The sequence below is a fragment of the Streptopelia decaocto genome (assembly GCF_964273445.1).
Source record: "Streptopelia decaocto genome assembly, chromosome: 3".
Taxonomy (NCBI): Eukaryota; Metazoa; Chordata; class Aves; order Columbiformes; family Columbidae; genus Streptopelia; species Streptopelia decaocto.
Window position 1 is genome coordinate 58642753 of NC_138656.1, and position 22491 is coordinate 58665243.

Here is a 22491-nt window from a genome sequence, read left to right on the forward strand (position 1 = left end):
TCAAAAACTATCACCAAGTTTAAATGGTTCAGCTATGGGTCTGAGGTATTGTCTTCAATAAAATGAGTTAACCATCACAAGAAATTACAGTAATACACCAGACAAACAAAAGGATGTGTCTTTTGTTCTTCAAGAGAACACTAAAGGTTAATATGTCTCTATCAAAGGTAAATTTCATTATTTTTATCTTTTTAAGACATCATCTACAAAAATGGCTTCCTTATCTACTACAATGGACACATTCTTAAGCATTCTTATGACAGCAGACTAAAATCAAACCAAACACTAAACTCCTATTACAGTGATTGAATAAAAAAAAGCTTTTTCAGCAAAGCTGGTATTTTAACATAGACACCCTCTTCAACAACATAATAAACTAAAATATCTAACACAATTATTTTTAAGTTACAATATACAAGAATATACATATCTAAACTCAGTAGTCATAACAGGCAACATTTGACTGTATCTAGGACTGTATCTGGGACTTAAAACATCAACTATATACACTACCAGCTTTCCCTGGTAAGGATAAACTGTAGGGTAGAATATGAACAGATTTCATACTAGGACTTCTAGACTTCCTTCTCACTCAAAATCCATGTTATATGGTGAACAAAAATCTGATTATTGCAACCAGATGTAACTTATCTTTTTATTATCTCTATTCCACAGAGAGAAGAATTCCTGGAAAAGTTAATACTTTGTCCAATTGCATATCCCTGTTCAACTTCGAATATAGGATGATTCCAGCTTTATTGACAGTCACTGCTATTTCACAGGCCATGGTTTCCCTAAGGTTAGCATTTATGTGTGCACTTTGAAGTATGATATGTACAAGCAGACATGAAATACATGTAAGTTATCAGTGATTTTAACATGAAAGACAGATGGCATTTTAAAAGATAAAAGCCTTGATTAAATGGTACATCAAAATGCAACCGTTAGAAGTACCTTAAAAATTATTTCATTTAATTTAACTGCTTATAATCAACAAGCAAACATAACAATTATGCCACAACAAAAACCACCACTAGAATATTATGATTATTTAATAAAGTGAATAAATAGCTTACATAATGACTCTGTAGAAGAAATTTTAAGTAAGGAAAATGTGTATTAACTACCAAAATACAATTCGGCAAGGCCATCAGGAATGTAGGCTTTGCTAAGTATATCAGAACCTCATCTCAGAAGCGAGATAAATAACAAAAAGGCTAACACAATGCTAGCTCATTGGTTCAAAAAAGTCAGATCAACAACATGAATCATACACTATAGCAAAGCTCTCAGAAACTATCAAACTCTTAGCAACACAATGTTTAGACCACATCCATTCTTTTCAAAGTTTCTGAATTAGTAGCATTCAGATAACGATGACGTTGTTTCTCAAACTTCCTTCTTCAGTGCAGGAGAGACGAGACACACAGGACACAGCACGCCCATGTACAGACAACACAAATGCCACCACCTTACCTGCAGACTGAGCACTGTAAAGGGAAGGATCGACTAGAGGAACATTCTGAGCAGCAGGCTGAATGGTGTTACTTGTCACTCCTGAAAATCAATGCAAAAAAAATTGGACTTGGATTATTTTTACTTATAGACTTAAAAAGTAAGCAGACAAAACAACAAAGCATAATAGGTAAAACAAATAACTAAATTATTTTTAAATTAAGCAGCTGATAGCTTTCGAATTCTGAAAGTTTATAACATTTTAAAACCCTCACTTCAGACTATGAATGTTTTATAAAGTAATACAGAAGAATATACAGGCTGTCATTCATTTTATCAGTACAGTATTTCACAGAAATTTAATTTCAAGCATCAAAAAACAAAAAAAAACAACAAAGCAAACACCTAGTCCAAAAGACACTGATTACCCTAGACATTGAGGAAAACCTGCTCAAGAAGACTAGGAATAAAACTTTTTTATCTGAAGTTTAAATTATACCTTTTAACATCAGTGGGAGTCTCCATTACTGTATTTTTAAAACCCTATGCCTGCCATCTCAAACTTGCAAACCATCTCTTTCCTAATTCCTTTGAAAGCAACTGGCGAGAACAAAAAAACTAACTGGATTTAAAAGGGAAATGGTGATGCTAGAAGAAGAAACAGCACTTTACACTGTGAAGCATTCTTGAATTTGTGTTCACATTTTAGACACTCATTTGCATTATTCCAAAACTACATTTTTTGCAGTATGTCCAGAACATACCAGACTTACAAAGTTATTTCTACAACATCTGCTATGTCGGAAGATGGTATAATCACTTTTCTAAATTATCTGTTATTTCATGGAATGATGGCTGTGGTTAAAACTATGTAATGCAAAGAAAAAAATGTATTCTAACAAGGTACATATTCCATAATTTTCAGATCCAGTAAAAACAAAGAGCTAAATGTTTATCTAGGCTGAATGTAAAAAAACAACAGTGTCCCCCTCCCAAACCCAAAAAAACCCACCTATCTGAAGGATTTCCCTTTGATAAAGCTGAAAAAAGAGCATCCTGAAGTTTTCATGAGGTGAAGCATTTTTAAAATGAGAAAGTAAAAGGAGGGGCTATGTGACAAAAACATCTCATATGTTCTGTGATATTAAAATGTAGCTGAACAATCAAAGGATCAACAGGATTTAAATCAAGAGCTTTAATTTTTCAGTTTTATTAAACATAATTAATTAAAAGGTAATATGAGGTGAAAAAGTTGTGTTCACAAATCATTTAATACAGCCTTTTTTTTTGTAAGGCAACTGGGAAGAACATTGAATTTTTAAGAACTGGGTTTTTAGTCCAAAAATGACACAGAATAAAAAGCATGTAGGAGCCAGTATGTTTAGCCATAGGGACAAAATTTCCATTAACAATATTGTTTGAGGTCAATCACACTAAAGTACTTGTGTGGGTAAAGGAGCATACACCACATGGAAGAAGGGTATGAATGGCACATCAGGCATGACTGTTATAGTGTTCTTGTTAACAGTTTCAACACTATGTTGGATATGTTCCCAGATAAAGAACAGCGGTCGATCTGCACAGGGAAAGCTAAATATGAAATGAAGTCATCTAATTTCATCTATCAAGGGAAAGATTCAAATAAATCGTGCTTTACAGTATAGATGTTGCAACACATGAATCCAGAGAAGAAAAAACACATTCTGTCTGCAGGAACATTCACTCTTTCCATCCGTACACATCTCTCTAGCAAAGTGCTCCAAAATATGAATTATGTATTTTTTAAAAAAAAACATAAAAAATATTTCTGATGGCATTTTTATGACGTTAATTTATGAAATTGCTTCTGCCATAGAATACCTATGTTATTCAGTTTATATGTAATAGAAAGAGGGCTAGAATTCACCTCTCAATAAGGGCATGGATTTCTTGTGTGTGATTGAGCCCTACCTGTGTTATGAGGTACTTCAGCTGGAGTGTTGGCTGGTGCATGGGCACCTGGTGGTATATGTATGCCAGTGTAATTACTAGATGGTATGTTGTTAGCTTCATACGTAGATGATGATGCTGGTTGAGTTGTTCCACTATGGACAGAAGATGACCCTGCTTCTTCCCTTTCAACATCTGCTAAGATAACACAAAATAGGAATTACTGTAACTCTTCTGTACAAATACTTTAAAAAATTAATCTTTCTTTTAAAACCTTCTTTCAAATTTTTCTTTTAAAACCTCTTTTCAAACTTGAATTGCCACCACAGCATGACATAAAACATGCACCCAAACTGCAAACAGTTGATTTGACAAAGTAAAAAGCAACATACAATAGGATAGATCTAGAAACTCACTTTCAAAGATCTCTTCTGTTTAAATTGAAAGATCATCTCATTACTGGTGTGAATATAAGCAATATGTCTCATTACTACAGTCCCTCATACTTCCATGTACTGCATTCACAGTAGTTGAACAAGATACTACAAATATGAAGTAATCTATATTTTAATGTATCCACAAACCAGAATATGGAAAATTGTATCTGCCTTACAAACTCTTCATAAAAATAAAGACAGTGCCAATCTTTCTATCCCGTATCAGTTAAACTAACCACAAATAAATAACAAAAAAGGGGAACTTTGGGAAAGTAATACCAAACAAGAAAATGAAATGCCACTTAGCAGAGTCATAACTGTATCTAGAACATAGTATGTAGTGCACTATAAGAATGACATTTAATATATTCCATAGCATGTACAAAGAGCATAGATACTATTTTTCAACCTAGTCATGTTCTTAACGTTCTGGTCTGGTTTATTCAATGTTGCTTTGAAGGCTGCAAAAGTAATGGTCCAGTTTTATTATGCTAAAGACCCAGTTAATTTAGAATATGGTTGATTTCTGCTCCTTAATTTGAATTCAGTTCAATTTTCTTTTACTATGTGTGTGTTCATCTGTATCAATAATGTCACATGGAATGAGCACAGTTTTGGGAATGGCTTTGTTAACATTTAGTTCTTGAATGGGAGGAAAACAAATACAGGACCACAAAACTTCTGTGTGTCTGGAGCTGGCAAAAGAGAGGCTTTTTCTTTATGAAATCCACATTGGTCTTCAACTACACAAGATTATATGTTATGCAAACACCTCTCCTGCTTAATAATTAAACAGTCTACTATTACAAATATCAGAATTTTTTCCCATGTAAGGTCCTTTTCCTCTCAGAAAAAGTTCAGGTTATTACCTTTACTAAAAATTACTAAACGCCTTCTAATTCACAATAATATTTAATACAATATAAAGCTATAATGCAGAGCAAAATCAACAGTGTTGTTGTTAGGACATTTTTTACTGGACATTAATGAATACACAGGTAAATAATATATTTTAGTTTATATTGAAAAGTGGTAGTAGTTTACTTTCATTCAAAACATCTGAGTATTACTACACAAATTCACAAACCCTTCAAATCCACAGTCTTAATATCAAGAATCTTTATCTAAAAATATCAAAAAGCAAAGAAACCTAGAAGCAGAGTTCTGTTAGGAGTGTCAAGCACTGCTAGCAGAATTTAATATGAAAACACAGAACATGCTAAAATTTTTGTATGTCTCTCTTGTGAAAATTACTTTCACTTGCTGCAACCAGTAATTCAGGCTGTGGTTTTATGAAGCTATTTCTGAAATACGCAAATATATGGCAGACTTCTGGAAGACAAAGGATGTATTTTTTGCTAGTAACTCATCATACTGCAATATCATGTGGCTAAAATGTTTGGAAGTAAAATTAAATGTGTTAAAACTATCAAAACAAAACATGAGATTCAAAAGTAAACACTAGATATGCTACCTTTTAAATAATAACAATGATAGGAACAAGTAATTGGTTGAATGCTGTACTTTTCAGTGGTTTTGGTGTTAAGTAAAAAAAAAATTCTGAAGACTATTTCAGAAAATAAAATTGTACATAAGATTAATGAAACAGTTAACACACAACACTAATCATGCTCTCTGAAGGTAAGGCTGCCCAAGTTTATTTGTAACACAGTTATCAATTATCTATAGCTTGATCAAATTATAGCCATAAAGTTGGATTTTTCATGTTGGGTGCCTCCTTGAAACCAGTACTTTGGAAAAGCTGTTGTAAAAATTACTAAGCCACTTTTGAAAACAAGGCAGTGGGGAAAAAACATGTTTTCATTGTACTTAGTATCTCAATTTAGATAAATTACCTGTAAGTTCTTGTCCAGACTTAAACTGTTAATGCATTTATTCCATTATTTTGCCCCCCTGTGGCTTCCTGTTGCCCTTATCTGTCTCTTCAGTCCCATTCTGATTTATCTTTCCCTGCACAAGGACTTCACATCCCATATCTGCAACCCTTTGCCCCCATACTTGCGTCTGTCCTGCACTACCTCCCAATCTTCTCTTCAAGACACTCCCAGTTTCAGCTTCAAGCTTCCCCACTGGGTAAGCTTGGCCTCTAGTCACTTCAGTAAAAACGCAGTGCTCTAGGCAACACTGGCCATGGAAGGTACAAACTCAAATAGTTAAAGTCCGGCAATATGATAAACAAAAAAAGCAAATGGAAAAAAATGACCACTCTTAATAACAGTGTCAGTAACAGGCAAAAATCACAAAAGGGTGATATACTTTTTAATCAGGCATATGTATCAAGAGATCAAACTGAACTGTTTGATTTGCTCATTATGCACTTGGTAAAGTTACACTGTATTAAACATAAAAGTAGCTTTGTTTAAATTAACTCTTCTTAGGTGTTTAAAGTGCTCAAATGTCATCAAAGCACTGTAACTATTATTTCCACACAGTAAATATTTAAAATATTCTTTATCAAAGATTAAAGTATGAGAACCATTTTGAGATACGTGCTTGCAGTATTTGTGCAGAGTTTCAACAGTAGTGCTGAACAGGATTTCAGGCTGCTGGAAAAGAACGTTTAATTTAAGAAACTGTTTTTAAGTTCTGTAGTTAGAACATCCATGACATTATTGAAAAACAAATCTTTTCCAGGGAACAGGAATGAACCCTAGGAAAAATAGAGAATTAATTTATCATAAAGCAGTATTAACCTGGAATTTAAAGTGCCTTGCAATTTGCTTAAGGATGCTGAAATGAGGCTCTGAAACAGTGAAACAATTGTTTCACATTCAGTTACAGATCCAGCTGCATTTCTTGTCTTGGAACTGCATCAGCCTTTGTGCTTGGTTCCCAGCATAATGAATCCATATGCTCTTTGGATTTTCCTTAGAGCTACAGTATACCCAGACTATCTGTTTGTTTCAGGGTTTTTTTTAATTGTTATTTATTTATTGAAGGCAAGACTTCGTGGAATATGGTTGATGTCCCTGGCCCCATAACCAACAGTCCAAAGATACTTTCATGTAATGGCATTCCCTTGTCTACTACAAGTAAGCACTGATCATGACTTAACTTCAGCAGCCCAGAGCACTAAATTTAAAACTAGCAATTTTTTTTATTCTTAAGGAGTCCAGACTCCTCCAGTTCTATGGATTCCTATTTTATGGAGTCCACAGAATTAAAAAGGCAATACTTTTGGCATTGTCTATTAATTTGAATTTAAAAAACATTCTCCTCATTCTGTTGCACTGGTTTTCTCAAGCTGGAGTTGTTGCTAAAAGATGCACAACGGAAGGTTCTATTGAAACACTGTTTTTGTGTTCTCCTCCCAACTACCAAGATTGAGAAATGGACTCAAAAATCCATCAACTCTTGACACATTGTTCTTTCTACTAGTTGGGACTATACAGGTTTCCTGGAATTCTGCAATATAAATGTAGAATACATATTATGTATTGCAGTGAAAGTGGTGACATTTGCTGCATTTTACTATGGCTATACTGTGACCATTTAGGAACTTTTCCATATTTGAAATTACATCTTTCATTTTTTTCCATTAGTATCAAATCTTCTTGGATGATCTAGGGCTACTGCTAAGTGACCTTTACGTGTACTCTAAGACTCATATTCCAACTGCATTAATAAATCAAGGGTGTTATTTTAAGGTTTTGATGGTGCATCCTGGCAAAACTATCCATAAATCCAACAGCAGAACTGCATAAAGCATGCCTACGTTACTATAAAAACATCTCTAAGAGTTACAGTATGGTTTTCAAGAATCACAAAGGAAATAACACTTTGAAAAAAAAAAGGTAATTTGTCAAGCTACACAGACCTAGTTTCACTCTGTTTAAACAGACTTTTTCCATTTTTAAGGGGAGGAAGAAAATGAGCAAGCAGAAAGGAATGGGGAAGGTCCAGTCATCCATTCAAACAATGCTGCTTTTCTTCTCTTGATGCACAAAGCAAGAATTGACATTTTTCTACTGATTCTTCTAATAAAAATTGATTTGCATAAAATTTTTGCCTTGGTTGTGTAAAGCATTATGGACACCTACACTACCAAGTTTATTTCCAAAAATAAATGTCAAGTAGTATTTTTCATTTCATTGCTCAGAAAAAAAAAGGGTGTGAGAAATTCTCTTATTAAATGAAACACAATTCAACATATAAAAAGTTATTAACAAATTACAGATACTGCAGGCTCACTATGAATAAGGATGTCAAAATTTTGGCTCACTCAGCATTCGTGTCCCTTTAAAGTTGCATGTAGATAGACATAACTTGGTAATGTAAGCAACAGTCTTCACCTATTCACACTACCACTTGTAATGACTTGCAATGAACAGTAAGGATTTGAGTAAAGTCTGAATTCTATTTCCGTTCTACAACAGTTTCTTCTGCAGCCTTCAGCAAATCAGTTACTTTTGCCTCCACATTAATCAAATGAAGAAAGACCCTATTTGTTGCTGCTGAGGAACAGTTATTGTTTCTACACAAGCTGGAGAGATGGTGATGTTGTATTCTATTTTTTATCTGTAATGGTGCCCAGCAGATATAAATGATAACAGCTTACACTGTAGAGAGCCACTTTTCACACTTTTTTGGCTAAATTTGAACCTCAGAAGCACTCTTATCTGGCCCTCTCCTCTTTCCAACCATTGATTCTCTTTTCCGTATAAAACGGAATGATTTAAGAATTGTAAAAAGGCTGAAGGATTCCTTGCAGGTTACCTGGTCCAATTCCTCACTCATAGCAGCACTAACACAGATCATGCTGCTCTAGGCACAGAATGGCTGAGGTTGGAAGTGACCTCTTGAGATTATCTAGCCCAACCCCCCATTCCAGCATGGTCAGCTAGCATCAGTGGCCCAGGACTGTGTCTTATCAGGTTTTGGACATTTCCAAGGACGGAGATTCCCTAAACTCATAACTTTACACAGATTTAAAAGAAGGACTGTTGGTAGCATTTAAGAAATGCACGGTTCTGGCCCAAAGGTGACAATGTCTTCTCAGATAGTAGCTGTACTGAAAATTATAATCTCCACTACAGAAGGAAGAAAAAAAAAAAATTAATAAGTCAATCAAAAAGTAAGGTGCAATAAAAGTCACATCAGGAGAAGCAGAAAAGCAAAAGCAGAAGGTGGTTCATCATGTATGGAATATTAAACAGAGAAGCAACGCCTCCTGTAGGGTGCTCCCTGGAGAACTCTGCCTACCACTGTTTTGGTCTTTTAAAAAGAAAACGGAAACACGTACCGAAGCTCTCCCCTTCCATTCCAATAGGCCCAGGCTGAGGAGTCTCTCCATTCTTCAAGCAGTTGTGAATGTACGCTGCCTTCCACCTGGCATACTTCCTGTGCTGGACGTTCTGGGGAAAGGAAAAAGCCAGACATTTTAACCACTCACTTCTGTGAATTAATGCATTCAAAACAGAAATATAAGCGGGTTTTACTTCCTGAGAAGAGATTATAAAACTAAACTGCTTTCTCTGCTATCATTTGATATTCTTTTAAAGATAACCAACACATGTTAAATTAATCAGTGAATTAAAAAAAAAAAACAGAAAGAACAGCTCTAACAGGATCTCAGCATGAAAGGAAAAGGTAGAGATCTGCAATTAGTGCAGCATGCCAGGAAAAGGAAAAAAAATTATACCAGGACCAACTAGTATGAAAGACAGAGTACTCTATGTATTAATTGCTAATGTGAAATAATAACGAAAACTTCCTATCTCCACTAACTTAGATGATTATTTACTTTAGAGATAAATATCTGAAACCTAAAATGCGACTCCTACTGATCAATATTATAAAAGCTTTTTGAATTACATTATTTTAAATTTTAAAAGTGTACTTAAGAGCATGAATACAGAAATGCTGCTGTAGTTGCAGATTAATGTAGTGTGTGCCTGATATTCTAGGACATACAATATTTTGATTTAATGTCTTCAAAACTTAGCTAAAAATCAGATGAAGGACTTTAGCAATACATGAACTACCTACAGAGTGAGGGGTTATGATGATAACTACTTTATATAAACTGTTAATGACAAGTTTAATAGTTAATTTATTAGAAAAAATATTAATACTTCTCAAAAAATTTCTTACTACATTGACAGTCAATATAATTTTGCCAACTCTCATCTTCTGAAATTTTGTCAATATCAAGCAATGGCAGTGAGAAGTGACTCTGCTGCTTGACTTTCTGGTTCAATTTCCGTGGTAACAGTTTGAAATTGAAAAACTGTGGCAGTAACTTCAGTATTATTAAAAAAGACTCACAACCAGCCAACCAAAAAAACCAACCAACCAACAAAACCCCCATGATTTTTCACTATTTTCAGTTTCAGGGAAAAAAGAATTAAGAAAAACGATTTTACTTGGGTTTTCACAGATTCTTCTCTTCACAAAACATGAGTGATTGAAATAAATGTTAATCTCAATTATTTTGAGATTTTCCATTTCATTTTTAAAAATATACTTTACTGTTCTTAGGTGACTTTAATATGTCAAAACATGAAATGAAGATGGGTCACTTTATATCTCTTAATACTGTTACATCAGTGTTTTTTTAATCCAGGAAGAGCTCTCAAATCTTAAGAGAAATCTTAAACTGATTATGCAAATCAACTACTTCATCAAAAGTTATAAAAGAAATAACCAGATCTGACAGTTATGAGATAATATATTTCAAGGAACAAGGCTGAATATAAACAGAGATGAGAAATGTGGAAGGATGAGTGGAATAATTTGGCTAAGTGAACAATGCAGGTTGGCAGCGTGTTTCACATCAACATCATCAACTGTAAGGGATTGGTGAACCCCAGTTTCCACTGTAATAATCACAGGTAATGTGGCCTGGAAACCAAGGTAGATGGAATGATCTCTCTTTAAAAGTCCTGACTGAAATTACATCAAATATTTCTGAGAATTAATAAACTGAAATTCCAAATTATACTTCACAAAGTCTATTGCACTGTATCTAGAATATGGCAGAGAGCAACAGCATAACAGATACCGCCAGCTTAGTAGCGTAAGCGTGGAAGCCTGTAACACTCAAGCACGTGAGAAAAAAAAAAAAAAAAAATCTTTGTAGATTATCTGTGTGGATTTAGGTGTCCTGAGACATATTCAACACCCACTTGATCAGCACTCACTTGATCAGCACTTCCTGATTTTGTCTCACACTGTTTAGTGTCATTGTTGTATCATATTTATTTTTCCAGGTATTTCAATCTTCCTTTACCAATCTTTCAGACTTATCTTCATGAGTCAGTAGTAGCTTTCTCTACTTTTTTTTTCTTTGCCAGAGGTTATCAACTACACCATTACATTTTTAAAATGAACTCTTCAGTTAATTTAGCAAGGAATCCTCACTTCTAATTTTCAGAACAAAGGATACTTATATTAAGAGTACTTGCTCCTCTATATCTGAGATTAATTCTTCTGTGGGGCATGAATAATAGACAGCAGCTCATCACTCACCTAACAGAAAAGGTTGTTTTAAAACAGACCAAGAGATTATTGTGTGTGCCTTAATAAAAGTAATCATGATCTTGTTCAGCCAATTCTAGAATACTTATTTGATTAAAAAATTACCTTCCAAGAAAAGCACTTTTTTAGTTACTTTAGTAGATTATTTTTTTAATGAAAACATTTATGTCCTAATGGCCAGATAGTAAGCCATTTTTATGAGGTAAATTCATAACTTCCCAACTTAGCACATTGACTTTTAAAAGTGGGGTTTGTTGCAAACCCAAAATTTTTATTCTAACTAAAACTGTACACAATTCCACCTCGATTACTAGCACCAAAGTTCTTGCTTGCAGGGTGAAAAAAGTGAAGGTGGAAAAAGCCAGGAACCTTCCATAGTTTTTCCCCATAATCATTCCTACTTGCTCAATGCAATGCTATGTGTCCCACAGTAATAATCTGACTTTGAATTTCTGATAATATAGTCATGAAGCACGTTCTAACAAAAAAAGTTATCTAACATTTCACACGTAATTGATTTGAAATACTTAACACAATTCATTTTGACTTATTAACGTGTATTTGGCTACACAATTAGAACCTATGTTCTTTGAAGTTCATATTCAACAAATCATAAAAACTTTACAGAACTTGAACAACAACTTCCACCTGTGCTAGGAAAAGCAATCAGATAATACACTGATATCCCTCACACTTACCTCTTCAGAGAGCTCCCCAAATACTGTTAGAACATCTATCAGGAGACTTGCAGTATAAAAGGACTTGATCATGTTTCTGTAAAAAAACATTTCACTAACTTAGTAATGTCAGTCTCTCAGGATATTAGAAGTTGGTGTTTTAGAACACACTGGATTATTTCAAGCCAACCATCACTAATTTTTTTTCTTTCAATCTGGTGTTACAGACCTTACTTCTCAATGTTTAAATTTAGCAATATATTGGCTAGTCTCCTGACAACTATGCAGAAAGTTCTCAGTATTTTTTAAAGCTGGTCAAATGTTCTGCATTTAGTTTCTTGTTTGGAATGTTCAATATAGGACATAGGACACCCTACATTATTTTAGAAAAAGCCTAGCAAAGCCACCAACATGCTGTAGTAATTGCTGTAAATCAAACTACAAAATGTATCATAACAACTATTTTAATATCACTGGACAGTAGAAACTATAACATGCTTTATGTCAAGCTCAATATTAGCCTGGGGTTTTACAAGGCTTCCCAGTGGGTGAGCAACCTCTTAGACAACACAAGGAGGAGGATACCAGTTAATGTATGAAGCTGGAGACATGTAGTAACAACTCAAGTTTTATAAAAGAGAAATGAATGTATTAAAGCCCAATTCTTCTTTCCAGACAAATTAAAGAGAGTTTGGATATTCAAATTTCCTGACCAGTACCTTAATTCAGATAACAAACCCAAAGTTTTTCACCTACTTATGAAATTGCCCAGCTCTGTCTTCATTGTCTGCATACAAAAACATTTTCAAAGCATAATTCTCCACATGAGCAGAACCAACAATTTCCTGAGTAATTGCTTCATTATCACCAAATTGCTTTTTCATCTGAAAAAAGTTGAAAAAAAATACATTAATTACCTATTAGACCCTAGCAATTCTGCAATCTAATTCAAACACAAGGAGAAGCTGCTGATTCAGACAAAGCTAAGCACAATTTTAAAAAGAAACAACATATGCTTTAATTATTTTACAAATCTCCAGCTTCTAACATAACAAACACTAAAAGTAGCATGCTTAAGAGGCAGCGTATTCTTTTTGGAGGGAGAAATATTATGAATAAGCAACCCCGAATGTCATCTTCAATCACAAAACACTTTAAAAAACCCACAAACCAAAACAACTAACCTCTTAAAAATGAACACAACTACAATATTGTGAAGGAATAGTTACAGATATTTTTCACCTTACTACCCAAAAAACCAAACACAGAATGATAGAATCACACAGTATCACAGAATGTTAGGGATTGGAAGGGACCTCAAAAGATCATCTAGTCCAATCCCCCTGCCGGAGCAGGAACACCTAGATGAGGTTACACAGGAAGGTGTCCAGGCAGGTTTTGAATGTCTCCAGAGTAGGAGACTCCACAACCTCCCTGGGCAGCCTGTTCCAGTGTTCTGTTACCCTCACTGAGAAGAAGTTTCTTCTCAAATTTAAGTGGAACCTCTTGTGTTCCAATTTGAACCCATTACCCCTTGTCCTACCGTTGGTTGTCACCGAGAAGAGCCTAGCTCAATCCTCATGACACTCACCCTTTATATATCTGTAAACATTAATAAGGTCACCCCTCAGTCTCCTCTTCTCCAAACTAAAGAGACCCAGCTCCCTCAGCCTTTCCCCGTAAGGGAGATGCTCCACTCCCTTAATCATCTTTGTTGCCCTATGCTGGACTCTCTCCAGCAGTTCCCTGTACTTCTTGAACTGAGGGGCCCAGAACTGGACAAAATATTCCAGATGTGGTCTCACCAGGGCAGAGTAGAGAGGAAGGAGAACCTCTCTTGACCTACTAACCACCCCCCTCCTAATACACTCCAGGATGCCATTGGCCCTCCTGGCCACAAGGGCACAGTGCTGGCTCATGGTCATCCTGCTGTCCACCAGGACCCCCAGCTCCCTTTCCCCTACACTGCTCTCTGATAGGTCATTCCCCAACTTCTACTGGAACCTGGGGCTGTTCTTACCCAGATGCAAGACTCTACACTTTCCCTTGTTATATTTCACTAAATTTTTCCCCACGCAACTCTCCAGCCTGTCCAGGTCTCGCTGGATGGCAGCACAGCCTTCTGGTGTGTCAGCCACTCTTCCCAGCTTGGTGTCATCAGCAAACTTGCTGATAGTACACTATTTTCTCGTCCAAATCGTTGGTGAATATATTGAATAATATAGGCCCCAGTACGGACCCTTGAGGCACTCCACTAGATACAGGCCTCCAACTAGACTCCGCCCCATTGACCACGACTCTCTGGCTTCTTTCTTTCAGCCAGTTCGCAGTCCACCTCACTACTCAATCATCCGGACCACACTCCCTCAGTTTAGCTATAAGGATGCTGTGGGAGACTGTGTCAAATGCCTTACTCCAGTCAAGGTAGACCACATCCACCGCCCTGCCATCATCCATTCACCTCGTTATGTCCTCATAAAAGTCAATGAGGTTGGCCAAGCACGACTTCCCCTTGGTTAAGCCACGTTGACTGCCCCTAATGACCCTCTTATCCTTGATATGCCTTGAGATGGTACCAAGGATAAGTCGTTCCATCAGTTTCCCAGGGATAGAGGTGAGGCTGACCAGTCTATAGTTACCTGGGTCCTCCTTCCTGCCCTTTTTGAAGACTGGAGTGACATTTGCTTTCCTCCAGTCCTCAGGCACCTCTCTCAAGACTTGGCCAAGATGATAGAGAGTGGTCCAGCAATGACTTCAACCAGCTCCCTCAGCATCCCATCTGGACCCATGGATTTATGGATGTCCAGACTGCCTAACTGCTCCCTAAACCAGCTGCCATCAACCGAGGCAAACTCCTCCCTTGTCTTGCCTTTCTCTAGGGCCTCAGTGGTACAAGGCTCCTCAGGACAGCCTCTGGCAGAGCAGACAAAGGAGGCATTCAGTAACTCTGCCTTCTCTGTATCTTCTGTCACCAGGGCACCCACCTCGTTCATCAGTGGGCCTACATTGCCTCTGGTGTTTTATCTGCCACGTATTGGAAAAAGCTCTTCCTGTTGTCCTTGACCCCTCTCGCCAGGTTCAGTTCTAAGGAGGCCTTAGCTTTCCTAGTTGCCTCCCTACACCATCTGACAACAGCCTTATATTCTTCCCAAGTGGCCAGCCCCTCCTTCCATGGTCTATAAACTCTCCTCTTCCACTTGAGCTTACTCAGCAGTTCCCTGTTTAACCAAGCAGGTCTCCTGGCTCCCTTCCTTGACTGCCCACGTGTCCGGATGCTCTGATCTTGAGATTGGTAGAAGCAGTCCCTGAACACTAATCAACTATCTTGGGCCCCTTTACCTTCAAGCAGCCTTGCCCAGGGGATTTCCCATAGCAATTGCTTGAAAAGGCCAAAGTTTGCCCTGCTGAGGTCCAGGGTTGCAATTCTGCTTGCTATTCTGTTCCTGCCACACAAGATCCCAAACTCCACCATTTCATGGTCACTGCAACCAAGGCAGCCCTCGACCTTTACCGCTTCAATCAGACCCTCCTTGTTAGTGAGGATGAGGTCCAGCAGTGCACCTCTCCTAGTCAGCTCCTCCACCCTTTGCATTAGAAAGTTATCGTCAAGGCACTGGAGGAACCTCCTAGACTGTGGCTGGCTGGCTGAGTAGTCCTTCCAGCAAACATCAGGGAAGTTAAAATCCCCCACAACAACCAGGGCCTGTGACTGTAAGGCTGCTCTCAGCTGTCTGAAGAAGGCCTCATCAACTTTCTCACCCTGATCTGGTGGCCTGTAATAGACACCCATGACAGTATCACCCCTGCCAGCCTGTCCTTTAATTTTCACCCATAGACTCTCAACTCGCCCCTCATCCGTGCCTGGACAATACTCAATACATTGTAGTTGCTCTCTCACGTAAAGAGCAACTCCACCACCACACCTGGCTGGCCTGTCTTTCCTGAAAAGGACATAGCTATCCACGACCACATTCCAGTCATGTCAGCTGTCCCACCATGTCTCCGTAGTTGCCACCAGGTCATAGTCTCCTGCCTGAACACAGGTTTCTAACTCCTCCTGCTTACTCCCCATGCTGCATGCATTGGTGTACAGGCATTTCAAAGAGCAAGCTGAGCACACCAATTTCACCCTAGGGGTATGGGAGGCCTCCCAGCCTTCATCAACAGTCTGTAGTCTGTCAGGATTCTACCCAGTTCAATTGATAAAGTAATGCACACTTTATAAAGATACTGTAGGTCAGACTGATCATGTATCTTCTCTTTTGTAAGGTTATTTCACTGCAGTTTATTGCATCTTTCAAAGTGTGTGAGCCCTACCTTGACAGGTTTAGGGACTTACAGATTTACTGGAATTTTCAGTGTAAGCAGTGTACACTAATTCAATGACCTCTTTTCAAAGACATTAGAGTACAAGAATCCTCAGGTTTCCTAATAAAAATCAGTAAAGCAAACAACCCTCTAACTGTTACAACAGGTGGATTTACAACTTCTGAATAGGCTTACTGTTCACACATAAGGAAATCTCAGGTTATCCTTAGAGTACAAAAACAGAAACACTGCATGATACTAACCTGCAGCTTTTATTTTGCCAAAAAATTTTAAAACAATCTCTGAATAGCAGTTATTTTTCATTGTGTGTGTGAAGGAAATTTAATCATGCAGGCTGCATTTCCATATTTTTTAGATCGCTGCCAACTTTTTAATACATAGAATGTTGCCAGGAAAGTTACTTGATTTCAGTAGTGAAATATAAACCTTCCAAATAGAATTTTAAATTTGAAGACTTTTGCCAAACTCATACTCCACACAGTTTTAAAAATGTATTTCTGTTTTAGAAAGTGTAATTGTTTTTCTTGTGAGTATACCACAATTTATAAGTTATATAACTGAAATGAAACACTGAAGCTGAGGAACAAAATTATTTGTTTATACAGGGTGTTTCAAAAAGATAGACCCAATTTCAAAGCAATGTATTTCACGATAGCAACATGTTACAATTACACAATTTTACAAAACGTTTAATGAGTTATCAAGCAGTGATCATTTGAAACTCTATACCCAGCCCTTTCCAGAGGTAAGTTTCATTCATGGGCGGCTGGTGGTTCCAGAGACATAGTGATGTCAAATTGGGTCCATCTTCTTGAAACACCCTGTATGTGTATTTCATCAGGCTATGCATACACACTACACTCAGAAAATAACTTATTACTATACATGATCTGATGTGCAATGGACATGATTTCAAACACACAAATTACACTCAGTCATATATGCTTCTAAAAATATTAAAGTTAACCAAGTCGTTTACTTTTGAAACTACCCTTCACACAGTCTGTGATTCAGTGCAGCCATACTGATGTTTTAAATAATGATTCATGATCTGAACCTAAAATAATGCAAATTTGGTTTAATTTTACTAAAAACTTCTAAATAAACAGTCACCTATTGGAAAACCAAAACAACACAATCATACATAAACATATTTCTGACAGAAACATGCATTTTGGATACAAAATCACTGTGTTTAATTAATCCACATATTTGGAATATTATGAAGTTTCTTGCAAAGAACACATCTGCTAATTTCCAGATATATCTACATAGTTTATTCTTTGCTACCATAAATTTCAGTATTGTTTGTAAGCTTCTGTCTTGATCTCTGAAGTAATAAATTGTGGCAACACACAGAAAGCTGTGAGAAACACTTAGCCCAGACCTGCAACACCTCTTTGTGCCCCCTCCTGGTTAATGGCAGGCTGAAAATGGCTGCTATTGAATTACTGTGGAGGTCCAACTTCTCCACATAAACCAGCTTCTTAGCCCCAAAATGCTGTGTAACAGGAGTGTCAAAGTCATTTTCACCAGGGCCACATCAGCCTCACGGTTGCCTTCAACGGTGATGCCTACATTTGTACAGTCCTAAAATTACATTTGGCCCTGGTGAAAATGAGTTTGACACCCCTGCTGTATAAGATCTGCTTAAAAGTTCTCTCTCCATCCTTCCACCACTCGGCTATGTAGAATGAACTCCAATACCTGAGCATCAGCTGACAACACAGACAATCTTGTCAGTAACTGAAAGATGAGATTTCTGCTGGTTTTCTAGTCTTTCCAAATTTGAAATTAAAGGGGTAACTGAACACTGCAGACAGATTAACTGCTGCAGTACCACAATGGATCAAATACATTTTAACAATTCTTAGGGAATAAAGAGAAATATCTTTCAGAGTTTTAATCACCTCTTCTGCCACCTTGCTTTTGAGCGTGAAAATCAACCAATTATAGATATTAAAATTTGATGAAATAACACACCAAGAAGTCACTGTACACTGGATTTTCCATTGTGTTCTGGTTTTGGCTGAGATAAAGTTAATTTTCTTCATAGCAGCTAAAAAATCAGAGATAAAACATAGCAAGAAGCACAAGGTATGAGTAAGAGACAGTGGTTCATGTTTCATTTTTTTCTGAAGAACTAAAGGCTGTTGCACTAGTTTCACACAAACTCTTCAGGCATTGCTATGGCTTGTTTTTAGATATAATCATTAATGCTGAACACAAAAAGAACCGCTGCTTCATTCTTGAACGCTCCTTTCTGCTCTGAATAAGCACTTAAACCTTAAAATTCACACACTGCTTCCTTTGAGATTATTAAAAACCACACCATATGAACACAAATAGCTCCTGGAACTTAATCTGACCATCTATACAATGACTTTCTTGGTTGTTTGCTCTTTAATACTACCAGGTCTACTCAAAAGAGCGTGGCATAGCTATCTCTTACCCACACAGATAAGACCATGCTTACAAGAATTCATGGTATAAGATCCCCAATCTCTAACAGAGGATATGATCGAAAGTAGCTTTATCTTTCAGAGAATGTTTTAAAAAACTCCCTGGGTACAACAGGTTAGGTAAAAAATTTCAAAAGCACCAAGGACTAGGCTAGCCAGTCTTATAGCAGTGAAAATAACTCTCACAGACTTCAAGGAATCAAAGATAAATCAATTTAAAAACTTTTCTAGAACTGCGTTTATTTAGTAATGAATTATAATTTCTCATGAGAATATGTAAAAATAAAGTATTGCAATTCATGTTGTCTTGGCAAAACATTACGGGAAATGTCTGTTGTATGAAATTTCAATTATGTTTGTGCATGCATATGTAAACATACATACACATATAGCTTCATGTTCTTTCAATCCTTCTGCAAATTTATTACATACAATTTAAATTCATACAGTATGCCTGCATACAGAATCATTGCATCAATGACTGACGACAGAGGAAAGATAGTATTTGCAGACGCTTAAATAAAAATTAAAGTAACAATGAATCATTTTAGAGAAAACCAATAAATTCTACTTACAGCTTCCAACTGATCCATAAGTTTGGATAAAAATTTACGACATTCTGGGGTTTTACTGTCAATCTTCATCCCTGTTTGCATTGCATACAAACGACCTTTAAAGGAGACAAAACACACCAAAAAATTGTGATAGATTATCTAAGGCAAAGCCCATAAGCAAACAAAGCAAAACCCCTGCAACACATCTGAAAGACAAACTCATCTTGTGGTTTAGCAATGTACCACTACAGTACTAGTGATATTAGTTAGGGTGACATAAATTCAGAATACCCTTGGTCAGTACTGGATATAGAGTTATCTTACTTGCTGAAGTATGCCCCTTCATATCTCTTCCCTCTGTTTCCATATAAACAGAAATCTTGCAAATGTCTGTAGTCTTGAGGATCAGTTTAATAATCAAAAGATCTGCTTATTTGTTATTTGCTCAATTGTTACTCTTCTGTTACCTATATGTGGCATTTTTTCCACATTCATTGCAAATACATCCATTTAAATAGTGAAAGCAAGAAATTTTCTTCCTCACTAACACGCAAAAGGGGTATATTTACAGGGCTGTGAGATCTGTATGTTTTGTAGGCAGCCTCAAAAATCCAGCCCTCTCCCTTCTTAGGATTTCAGAGACTGACAAAAACTCAAAGCCTCCTTCAGGCATTCCAATGAACAAACGCAGAAGAGTGAGTCTTAAACACACAGAGAACACAGGTCAAAGAACAACAGTTACAGATAAGAAACATGTTTTTCTTGTCTATATATAAATTTACACTGTGGGTGACATCAAGCAATGTTCCATACCAACACCACTTTCCTGCTAACAAAAGACTCTGGAACTAAGGTGCCTAAGAGTCCTCAGGTCATTCAAGATTGAAGGACCATTATCCAAAGTGTACATTGACTGTTAAGAAAACATGAAGATGCTCTAGCAGCAGCTCGACAGATATTAAGAGCAGAGACATCCTAAAGACTATTAATATCACCTAAACCAAGATATGTGTTGCACCTGTCCAAGCAATTACATCTCTGTACCACACAACTGACTATACCATTTAAAACAAGTAGCCACCAAACCTCAACTTGTATCAACATCTATATGAACTGGAAAGAAGATTTCCTGCACCATCATACTAACTGGTAAAAGGCCAAAGCACACTTAAGTTACCCTAACAAGAGAGTCTACTGCAATTGTTAAGAACTTTCAAAGTTCAGAATTTGTGCACTCACATCTCCACATACAGTAATGTTCAAAAGGAGTACTGTATAACAAAACCTACCCAGAGACAGGCCTCTGACGAGGCAATCATAGAAGGAATAGTTTTTGCCTTTACCTCATTCTCAACTAAGTGGTGATCAAGAAAGAGGATGATGCTTTTGAAAACTACTGTCAACAGAGCATCATTACCTAGTAGCATTCGGTAGTGAAACAGAGCCTTGACTCTGATAAAACAACCTGATTGTAACAAAGAACTAGGCAACCTGCAGGTCAGAAAATGCCAACCACACTCTACCACTCAAAATGCCCTGGAAAATCAGTTGCAGCTGATGAACTGAAGATCCAAAGGGAAGTATACTCTCCAGTGTTTAAACCTCATCAGTAATAAAACATTAAGGCACTTACTGCTTTACTCAATGCTGCTCTAGTCAAGAGTTTTTCCATGTCTGCATGTTTTGTAATCCTTCTCTCTGCTCCTGATAATTTTGGAATGTCCCAAGTATTCTATACGAAGTCTATCGGTAAGACCACGTTGGTTTTGATACTACTACTTTTGCCAATTAAGGTGTCAGAAGTCCCTTACACATCTTTTACTTTTGTGTGTAGTTTATCACACAAATATTACTTATGGTAAGGATACATGACAGTAACTGAAAGATATGCTTTAATCTAGTGAAGGAAATTATTATGTCTTTTTCCTGTTTAACTTGCAGCAAGTGGGCAAACTTAGTTCATTACTGAACTTTCAGCTGCAATGAGCAAAACATAATTTTCCTGCATTAATATCATCAGTGACATTTTAAACTGGCAATTAATGGTCAAAGAACTGTCCTCCATGTTTATGTTGACAGGTAATCTCAGTAGCAAAGAATTCCTAAGCAAGAGGCCAAAAGTCTACTGCCTCCAACATCTCTGCTGAGAAAACCAAATGGAACATGAGTTCAGTTCCCTCCCCCGCCCTGCCCCGAAAGAAAACAGTAATTATTTACATTCCTTTAAATACTGCTGTTCTGGTTTTTATAATATTGCAAAAGCAGTGGAATGTATTATTGCTGTGCTTGCTAAGTCATACAAATTTTGCTTAAGTGCAAGTGGTTCCATTCCTAATAACTGGAAGTTAATCTCCTGAATGGCATGGACACCACAGGAAGAAATCCTCTTAGTGTTCTGTGTTTCAGCTGCATTATTTCACCTTTTAGAAATACCACACTTGAGATGCCATTTTACGTCAAAATGATTTCAGTGTTGTTCTTTTCAGAATTTCTCAATACAGTGACAAATGTTTGAAGTGCATGTCCCTAATGACCACAGTAATATACTGTAAAACTAAACAACTAGACTTACAAGAGCCACTTGCTTGTTAACTTTTGATATAAAATTCCTCTGTAAAAAGCCAAGCTGCTGAAAATTCTGATATAAAAAGACATCTAAAACCATACATTGTAGCTGCAAAAGTTTTCAAGTTTTTAAAGCCAAAATTTGAAGAACACAGACCATCTTGGAAATAGGTGACCTGTAATACTAATCTCTGTTCACAATTTGTGATGAAGATCTAGAGTACCTGGAAACAAATAAATTAATCCAATGATTGGTCCTTTTAAAGCTTGTTTTATGCACTTGGCTTTATAATAGACACAATCTACATTTTTTGTCCCCTTTATCCCAATCAAATCACAAAAAAGATTTTTGTGTGTCCAACAACAGTAGTAACTGCATAAAATAAAGCAATAAGGAGGTAAAGGAGGCTACACAGAGCTAATGTCTAAATATTAATTAATATTATAAGTAGAGCTAAAGTAATTTGTAATCTTTTATGCATGAAGACAGAACTATTTTGCCAATTATTAACTAAAACAGGGTTTGCTCTTGGTTTGCAGACAGGACATTTATCTTCAAATTCATAAAGACTTGGCAAGTAAT

At 36.6% G+C, this 22491-nt stretch overlaps 1 protein-coding gene across 4 annotated transcripts in view; it reads right to left on the reverse strand.

Moving 5' to 3' along the window:
- The window catches only part of VTA1 (vesicle trafficking 1), a 42696-nt gene that overhangs the window by 11399 nt on the left and 8806 nt on the right, over window positions 1-22491 (reverse strand). For 3 of the 4 annotated variants that reach the window (XM_082049633.1, XM_082049632.1, XM_082049630.1), the window contains exons 2-7: window positions 19365-19459; window positions 12755-12882; window positions 12020-12095; window positions 9085-9196; window positions 3406-3582; window positions 1477-1557 (exon numbers count right to left, since the gene is read on the reverse strand). In XM_082049633.1, coding sequence (XP_081905759.1) covers window positions 1477-1557; window positions 3406-3582; window positions 9085-9196; window positions 12020-12095; window positions 12755-12882; window positions 19365-19445 — 655 coding nt within the window. In that variant the 5' untranslated portion in view covers window positions 19446-19459. The remainder of the gene's footprint in view (window positions 1-1476; window positions 1558-3405; window positions 3583-9084; window positions 9197-12019; window positions 12096-12754; window positions 12883-19364; window positions 19460-22491) is intronic. The other variant, XM_082049631.1, reaches the window with a different exon arrangement.